General features: G+C 37.3%; 1 protein-coding gene across 2 annotated transcripts; it reads left to right on the top strand.

Moving 5' to 3' along the window:
* The first annotated feature begins 3,564 nt into the window (after positions 1–3,564).
* Positions 3,565–9,371, top strand: ITM2A (integral membrane protein 2A). Of its 2 annotated transcripts, XM_045995507.1 has the most exons (6): positions 3,565–3,805; positions 7,198–7,329; positions 7,605–7,802; positions 8,032–8,142; positions 8,670–8,820; positions 8,970–9,371. In XM_045995507.1, exons 1-6 carry the CDS (start codon positions 3,695–3,697, stop codon positions 9,056–9,058), a joined length of 792 nt encoding a protein of 263 aa, XP_045851463.1. In that variant the 5' UTR covers positions 3,565–3,694; the 3' UTR covers positions 9,059–9,371. The 2 variants fall into 2 exon arrangements, with proteins under 2 accessions (XP_045851463.1, XP_045851464.1); XM_045995508.1 differs by lacking the exon at positions 7,198–7,329.
* Positions 9,372–9,582: the final 211 nt, after the last annotated feature.

Genomic DNA, 9,582 nt, shown 5'->3' with positions numbered 1-9,582 from the left:
ATTCTTCAGTTGATGGACATTTGTGCTGTTTACATAATTTAGCTATTGTAGATAATACTGCTATAAACATCAGAGTGCATGCATCCTTTTAAATTAGTATTTTTGTATTCTTTGTGTAAATATTTGGTAGTTTCCACTCATATTTGGAATTTAAGAAACAAAATTAGTGAAAAGGGGGAAAATAGAGAGAGGCAAGCCAAGAAATAGACTCGACTATAAAGAATAGACTGATGGTTACTAGAGGGGAGGTGGCTGGAGGGATGGATTAAATAGGTGGCAGGTTTTAAGGAGTGCACTAGCTGTCATGAGCACCAGATGTTGTATGGAAATGCTGAATCACTATATGGCACACCAGAAACTAATATTAAGCTGTGTCAACTAACTGGAATTAAAAAAAAAAAAAAACTTTTAAAAAGACATCAATGAAAGAAATTGGAGACATTAAAAAATGAAAGATGCTCCATGCTCATATATTAAAATAATTAATATTATTAAAATGTCCCTACTACCCAAAGAAATCTACATATTCAATGTAGATACTTTCAAAATTCCAATAGCATTTTTTTTTCACAGAAAAAGGACAAAGCTAAAATTTGTATAGAATTACAAAAGGCCTGAATAACTACAGTAATCTTGAGAGAGAACAAAGCTGGAAGCATCACGCTTCTTGATTTTAAACTATATTTCAAAGGTATAGTAATCAAAACCTTATGGTGTTGTCATAAAAACAGACATACAGATCGGTGAAGCAAAATAAAGAGCCCAGAAGTAAACTCACACACATGCGGCCAATTAATTAATGATAAAAGATCCAAGGATAGACAATGGGAAAAGACAGTCTCTTCAAAAAATGGTGGGAAAACTGGCCAGTCACCTGCAAAACAAAAACAAAAACAAAAACTGGACCACTATTTCACACTATACACAAAAAATTAACTCAAAATTTTTTAAAGATTTGAATGTAAGAACCTGAAACCATAGAACTCCTAGAAGAAAATACAGGTAGTGAACTCCTTGACATATATCTTGGTGATGAATTTTGGGATTTGACATCAAAAGGAATGGCAACAAAAGCAAAAGTAAACAACTGGGACTATATAAAACTATAAGGCTTCTGCACAGCAAAGGGAACCATCAACAACATGAGAAGTCAACCTACTGAATGGGAGAAAATATTTACAAATCATTATCTGATAAGGGATTATCCAAAATATATTAAGAACTCATGCAATTCAATAGCAAAAATATAATACATTCAAAACATGTGCAGAGATTCTGAATAGAATTTTTTTCCAAGGAAGATGTAGAGATGCCTAACAGGTACAAGAAAAGATGCTCAACATCACTGATCATCAAGGAAATAAATTAAAACTACAATGAGCTATCACTTTAAACCTGTTAGAATGACTACTGTCAAAAAATATAAGGACACCTACATGGGTCAATCAGTAAAGCATCTAATTCTTGATTTTGTTTCAGGGCATCATCTCAGGGTCCTGAGATCAAGCCCAAGTCAAGCTCTTCAGTCAGCAAGGAGTCTGCTTGATATTCTCTCTCTCCTCCTCCCTCTGCCCCATCCCCCTTCTCTCTCTTTCAAATTCATTCATTCATTCATTCATTAAATAAATAAATAATTTTAAAAATGCAAGTGATAATAAGTGTTGGTGAGGATGTGGAGAAAAAGTAACTTTTGTACATTATTTGTGGGAATGTAAATTGGTGCAACCACTATGGACAATACTATGAATGTTCCTCAGTAAATTTAATACAGAGCTACCATATGATCCAGCAATTCTACTTCCTGCTATTTATCTGAAGAAAATGAAGATATCTCAAAAAGTTATATGTACCCCCATGTTCATTGCAGTATCATTTATAATAGCCAAGATATGGAAACAACCTAAGGGTCCACTGATGAATAAATGAATAAAGAGAATTTACACACAGACACACACACACATGCACACACAAGAATATCATTCAGGCATAAAAAAAGAATAAGATCTTGTTATTTTTGATGACATGGATGGACCTCAAAAACATTATGCTAAGGGAAATAAGTCAGACAGAGAAAGATATATGCTGTATGATCTCACTTATATGCCAGAATTTAAAAAAAAAGATAATCATAGTACAGGGAACAGATTGGGTAGTTGCCAGAGGTCAGTGGGGGCGTAGGGTTGGGGCAAATGTCTAAATGAGATCAAAAGATACAACTTTCAGTTATTAAATAAGTAAGTCATAGAGATGTAATGTACAGCATGGAGAAGACCTCCAGAGGCTCACTTCAATACAGGAGGAGGGGTATATTAACAAATCTGTTTGGTCCACCAAAATCATGCACATTCTCCAAATAGCTTTACTGATCCTAGAATAAGCAAACAGAGTTGATAAGCTCTGCCATGATGAATATAGAATCAAATGAAGTAAGAGATGTAAAACTAAATTTAGTCTATATAGATTAAATCTATTACTTTTCTTTTTTTTCTAAAGATTTTTATTTCTTTATTTGACAGACAGAGATCACAAGTAGGCAGAGCAGCAGGCAGAGAGAGAGGGGGAAGCAGGCTCCCCGCTGAGCAGAGAGCCTGATGCGGGGCTCGATCCCAGGACCCTGAGATCATGATCTGAGCTGAGGGCAGAGACTTTAACCCACTGAGCCACCCAGGCGCCCCAAGACATCAACTTTCGAGTATTTTTTTTTCCCACTAGAGTTGGGTTAGCATATGGCTAAACTTCGTGTTCTTCACTCACACTTTCAGCCCCCTAAATGCATAGGTATACACTCCCTTGTTTTTCTCCCTGCAGATTTCACAATTGGTGGCAGAAGAGAAACAAGGTCCGGACTGAGATCTTACTCTGGTTTCCCTGACCCGAGAGAGTGAAAGGATCTGGATTATTTCAGAGATTCACTATGAGCTTTCCACCTTTTTCTGTGTTGCATCCTGTCCTACCTGCAAAATGGGGAGTTGAAGAGGCAAGACTGATATATTTCTGATTTAGTATTGCTCTAGGTTGGGAAATTGAAATTACAAAACAAACGCCAAGAAAGAAAACAAGATGTTGAGAGAATGAACCAAGTAACTATAAACAAAGTTCTGAGTGTTCTTTAAAGGGAAAGTATTATTATAAAGGTACAGAACAGTCATGGACTGTGCTTTTGGGACCTGGGTGAGTGCAGAGCTGAGGAACTTGAGTTGGTGCCAAGTTACAGTTCCTGGCCCCTTGGGGGCCCGGCCCAGGTTTGGGAAAACAGAATCAGGGCAGGGGCTATTATGGCCTGGACAGAGGCAGAAAGACATAATACAGCAGGCTTCCTTCCTGTCCTGTTCTTATCTGACCATGCAGAGGGTAGGTGGGAGCACGCCTGGAGTGCAGGTGAGGCATTTCAGGCTCCAGCTGCCCTAGGGCTCCACCTCCCCTTCTCTTTCTTCACTGACAACCTCCACTCCCATCCCAGCATTTGAACCCCCTCCCGCTCCTCCCTCGGCTCCTCCCTGGGCCCTCCCACGGTCTCTCCCCACAACCCCCAGCTTGGGACTGCGTCATAAGTATCCCCAGACCTGGGCTTGCGGCTGCCTAAGACGCGCGAGGGAGAAAATAGGTCCTGCTAGGACTCCCGCGATCTCTTTACAACCTGCAACCCGGGACGCTGATTTGAGCCACGCCTTACCGGGAAGCCCAAAGATTCACCATGGTGAAAATCGCCTTCAATACACCCACCGCGGTGCAAAAAGAGGAGGCGCGGCAAGACGTGGAGGCCCTTGTAAACCGCACGGTCCGAGCTCAAATCTTGACCGGCAAGGTAGCAGTACTCATTTCACCCCAAACTGCCTGCTAGGGTCCGTAAGGTGGGGAGGGGTGGTTTGCGGGGAGGAAGTGGCAAGTGGCAGAGGACAAAATGAAAGCTGCCCCTCTGCTGTTAAACTGGTTTACTGGTTGCCCCAGTTGCATTTAGTCGCATCATCTTCCACTTGCAGTACCTCACACCCTTTAACATCCCAGTGTCTGCACTACTTTCCATCGTTTCCAGTTCTTGTGGTACATTTCCAAGCGATGTTACGGGGACTTTGAAGAGAACCTCTGGGACCTGATGTCATCCTCTCCTGGGGAACATGTGAGGGGCTGGGATCAACGAGACGCGTTGTTCAGTCTCCAGCTCTAGGAGTGCACACAGCCTCCACAGGGAAGGAGCAGACACTCAGGGAGAACAGGGTCAAGAGATTTAACTCTTCTTTCTTTCCTTTTGTTGGGGATAAAGTTCTATGAATCTAACTCTTTCTAGGATCTTGGAATGTTTGTGGGGTATGGGACCAAAGACAGCTTTGACTCAGAACTGTATGGGTTGGGGTCAGTACGTGTCTGTGTTCGCCCGTGTATATTTTCAATTTCTCCCTGATGATAGGCAGTTTTAAGAATTCAGTAAAGGAGCTGTCAAAATTGAAGTTGCTCTTTAATTAGCGTTTGGGACGTTCACTGTGCCCTCTTACTGCAAGATCCTTGTTATGTTTTCACAGTGGCTATTCCTAAAGACAACACTCTTCATCCCTAAAAAGAAATGTTGAGGTTTATTTTATTCTTCTTTTATTGCTTCCTTTTTGTGATACTCCCCACACACCTCCCCCATGGAGAGATCTGAAGAGGGTCTGATCTTGAATTTAACCTTCTAGCATTGCCAGAAACTGAGGAAGTTTCCCCCCAAAATATTAGCCACTGTTTATTTAGTCCAATTTCTTTTTCTTTTAAACATCTAACATGTTTTCAAAGTTTGTAAACTACTCATTTTCCTCAGTAGAATGTCAATGTTGAAAGGGACATTTGTATTTTCTTCTTCTACCAAATTTTCTTCTTCTACTACACAGTATCAGAGTTTCCAGATTTATCTTAATTTGTCTTATTCTCTCTTTAAAGTTTTAACTTTTGTGTTCAGACTGCAGATTTGAAAAGTACTTTTAGTGAAATGAGACCCATGTAGTAAAACATTATGCACCGATTTGAAATATGTGTATGCTTATACAGAGTTTTTGTCACAGAATTTAAAACTATTTAACCCAGCAAAAAAACTTGCTTTTGGGTATTATACATTTGAGAAGTCAAAAGTAACACCCCCTTGCATTGTTGAGGTTTGAATAAATGACAGATCAAATATGTAACTGTCCTATTCACTTTGTAAGTGAAACATGGCTTCATTTTTTGTGAGGTCTAATTAGATGCCAGTAGTTAAATATAGCCACACAGTAATCCCTTTATTTTTCTCTCACCACCAAAAACTTCATGACTTGTAGTTGGACACGGTTAATATGTAAACAGTATTCCTGCCAGGCCTGTGGTGTGATGAGGAATAAATAAAAATGAGCATTTGCACCATGATTATATTTCTTTGTTAGGTGCTGGAGAAGCTTCCACAGGATCCTGACCTGGTCACTACAGGACATTGATTTAATAATACTTGACGCATTATATTGTGATGTATTAATCTGCTCATCAGAAACCTAGCACAACAGAATAGTATATCACAAGTTGTGTACAATGACTTTAAAATAGATTTTAGAGGGAAATTAGCTATGGTAAGTGAGAGTCCATACCATTCTGAATTCTAGCAAATGCAAATGAAAAAAAAATCCTTATTCCTAGTATGGTGGGAAATTTTATTATATTGAAACTCTAATACTTAGACTTTGCTTAATAATAAATGAAACTTAGTGTAAATAGCTCTTCTCATATCTCAACAAGAAAAAATAAGTTAATTGTTTTGACTATTTTAAATTAAGTCATTTTGTGTCTTACAGGCAAGTAACTTCATCTGTCTGGACCTCAATTTAATCATCTACAACATAATTTCAAAGCATCTAGCTCTAGATTACAATTATTCACAATCATAATTTATAGTTCTGTCTTTGTAATGTTAATCTTTTGTTAGTTTTTTTTATAAAAATAATTTATAATTTCTAAAAGCTATTGGGACAAGAAAAAGCCTTCAGGGTTTATAGAGTATTAATGGAGGGTTTGAAATTAAATACATTTAGCTAAGAAAATATGCATGCCAAATTTCTTTGAATTTTAATTAAGATTATTTTTCAAAAAACAATTTGTCAAATAACTGTCTCTCTTTAGAATATAGGCACTTGTTTTCACTAAATTAATTGAAACTTAACTAGGTGCCACCAGCATTACAGTAGTTGTCCTGGAAAAGAGCTAATGGCCTAAAATAATAAAACAACTCTATTTTCACACTATTCTGAATGATTTACTCATTGATTACAAGAAACTACACTTGATGACTTTGTTTATTCCACCCTTCAGTAATAATACTGCTTAAAACACCGTGAAATACAAGAATGGGATTGGAGTGTCCCTTGGACCATTGCCTTGGGAAGAATACAGAGTTACTTGTTGGCTTTGGATCTTTCTTGTTCCAATTCCTGAACACATTATGGATTTAACGGAATTTTTGCAGTAACTGTTACACACACACACACACCTTTTGTGCCCAGTTATCATAAATGCTATACTGTAAAGCCTAGCATTTTACCCAGAACTTGGAAAACATTATTTCATTCATGCAGTAGACAACTAAAGAACAGTGGGTGATATTAGAAAGGTTAAATTCTCACTAAAATTAAGAACATTATGAAATATAGCATGCCTCCAATATTTTAATTTCTAAAATAAGGGGAAATGATGTATACCTGCCTTACAGAATTTTTAAGCTAAAACAATAAAAACCAGCTTTTTGAAAATCATTTAATAAATCAAAGGACACTAATCACCTTTAAGTTGGCAAAATTTGATTTACAAAAATTAGTAAAGCAACATAATTATAGTCCAGAAAGTTAGTGATTATATCACTGTAAAAGTCCCCAAATCAACAAAGAATAAAGAATATAATTTATTGCATAAATGAACAGTGATTTTCAGCTAATTCTAAAAGTGCATATTTTGAAAAAAAAAAAAAACAAAAAAAAAAACACCTCATGTCTGCAATTGGGTTTGTAAATTCCAGAAGGAAAGTAAATACAATTGGCATTTTTCACATCTATTAAATATCAGAAATTATCGTGAAATATTTTAACCTAGGATGATTTAACATCTTTTAAGAATGTCTTGTGTTTCAAGAAAGTAAATTGTACACAAAGCAGCTATGTGTCTAAAAGCGCAATCTGGTTTTTGTCTTTGGTTTTGCTTTTTAATAAACAGGAGCTCCAAGTTGCCACCCAGGAAAAAGAGGGCTCCTCTGGGAGATGCATGCTTACTCTCTTAGGCCTTTCATTCATCTTGGCAGGACTTACTGTTGGTGGGGCCTGCATTTACAAGTACTTCATGCCCAAGGTAATAATAATTACAATTCTTGTAATTTGGATTACTAATTGCTATATATTTAGTTCCAACTTAAGGAAATCTGTGGTGTCATCACAGAAATGAAGATTTAGGACAAGTTTTCAAATTTCCATTCAATTTATAAAACTTCCTTTCATGGTGATAACTGTTATCAGAAATTCTAAGCTTGACAAACAATACAATGAATTGATGTGAATGTGCCAAATGATTCAAATGTCACCATAGTAAGTATTAAAAGGTTTTAATTCTCCCTTTTTGTCTTTTAGAGTACCATCTACCATGGAGAGATGTGCTTCTTTGATTCTGAGGACCCTGCAAATTCCCTTCCAGGAGCAGAGCCCTACTTTTTGCCTGTGACTGAGGAGGCTGACATTCGAGAAGATGACAACGTTGCAATCATTGATGTGCCTGTCCCCAGTTTCTCTGACAGTGATCCTGCAGCGGTTATTCATGACTTTGAAAAAGTTAGTTTCTCATTTTTATAGGTTTTTTTTGATTTTTTTCTTAGTTCATTAGTGAGCATTAAATCTGTCCATAAGTGTTCATCTTTTTGCAGCAAAGCCTTTTTCACTTTTGCTATTGAAAATACCTTAGCAGATATTAAAAGGATATAGCTGCTTGTTTTAATGGTAGTTAGAATCGGCAGAGTTGATATTCTTTACACCTTAGTTAACTTTTCCCCCATCCCAACAGGGCATGACTGCTTACTTGGACTTGCTGCTGGGGAACTGCTATCTGATGCCCCTCAATACCTCCATCATTCTGCCTCCAAAGAATCTGATGGAGTTCTTCGGCAAACTGGCAGTATGTATTTTGGATGTCAAATTTTTATTTAAGCATTTGCTTCCTCATTTAAAAACAATAATTATTTGAGCCAAAACATTCCATTTTATTGAAATAATTTTAAAATTAGGGGCGCCTGGGTGGCTCAGTGGGTTAAAGCCTCTGCCTTCAGCTCAGGTCATGATCCCAGGGTCCTGGGATCAAGCCCCGCATCGGGCTCTCTGCTCAGCGGGGAGTCTGCTTCCTCCTCTGTCTCTGCCTGCCTCTCTGCCTACTCATCTGTCAAATAAGTAAATAAAATTTTTTTTTCCATTTTATTTATTTTTTCAGCGTAACAGTATTCATTCTTTTTGCACAACACCCAGTGCTCCATGCAAAACGTGCCCTCCCCATTAAAATATTTAAAAAAAATAAAAAGTATGCTGTAACCTAAAACCACTCTAAAAAATAATGTCTATTTTTAAAAAAACAACTATAACTGCTATAAGTAAGGATTTAAATGGTGTTTTTAAGAAGTTTTTGTTTTAATCTTTTTAAACAAATTTTAGAGTGGCAAATACTTGCCTCACACTTATGTTGTTCATGAAGACCTGGTTGCTGTGGAGGAGATTCGTGATGTTAGTAACCTTGGCATCTTTATTTACCAACTTTGCAACAATCGCAAGTCCTTCCGCCTTCGTAGAAGAGACCTCTTACTGGGTAGGCGATATAGCCTTTCCTTCAACCTGTGTTATTGGGAAAGTGAAGGAGAGTATAGGTGGAGTATAGGGGGAAAGTAGAGAACAAATCAAGATATGTTTTCATTAAAATAAAGTTAAAAAGTCAATTCTTTGTGCATTTTCTCACAGGTTTCAATAAACGTGCCATTGATAAGTGTTGGAAGATTAGACACTTCCCCAATGAATTTATCGTTGAGACCAAGATCTGTCAAGAGTGAGAGGTGACAGAAAAAGAGTATCCTTAGTAATAAGAAGTCAGAAATTTGCAATATGACTTCAACATTAAAATGTATAGGATACTCATATTTACTCATGCATATACTCTACTGCTTATGCCAAAAAAAGAAGGAAATAAAAACTACTAACCACTGCACGTTCTTGTCAATGTTTAGTTTAATTGACATTGATTGTTTGAAATTGAAATTAAATGATTCTATGTTTTTCTTTTTAATTTATAGGGTTTAGGCTTCTGAAAGTAGCATGAATAGGCCAGCTTTTATCCTGACAATAAATTCCATCCTTTGTGTGTGTGTTTTTTTTTTTTTCCATTTTATTTATTTTTTCAGCGTAACAGTATTCATTCTTTTTGCACAACACCCAGTGCTCCATGCAAAACGTGCCCTCCCCATTACCCACCACCTGTTCCCCCAACCTCCCACCCCTGGGTTAGCGGGCTATGGACATTGGGGAGGGGAGACGAACCATAAGAGACTATGGACTCTGAAAAACAACCTGAGGGTTT

The sequence above is a fragment of the Meles meles genome, chromosome X (assembly GCF_922984935.1).
Source record: "Meles meles chromosome X, mMelMel3.1 paternal haplotype, whole genome shotgun sequence".
Taxonomy (NCBI): domain Eukaryota; kingdom Metazoa; phylum Chordata; class Mammalia; order Carnivora; family Mustelidae; genus Meles; species Meles meles.
This window is presented reverse-complemented; position numbering and strand designations above follow the sequence as displayed.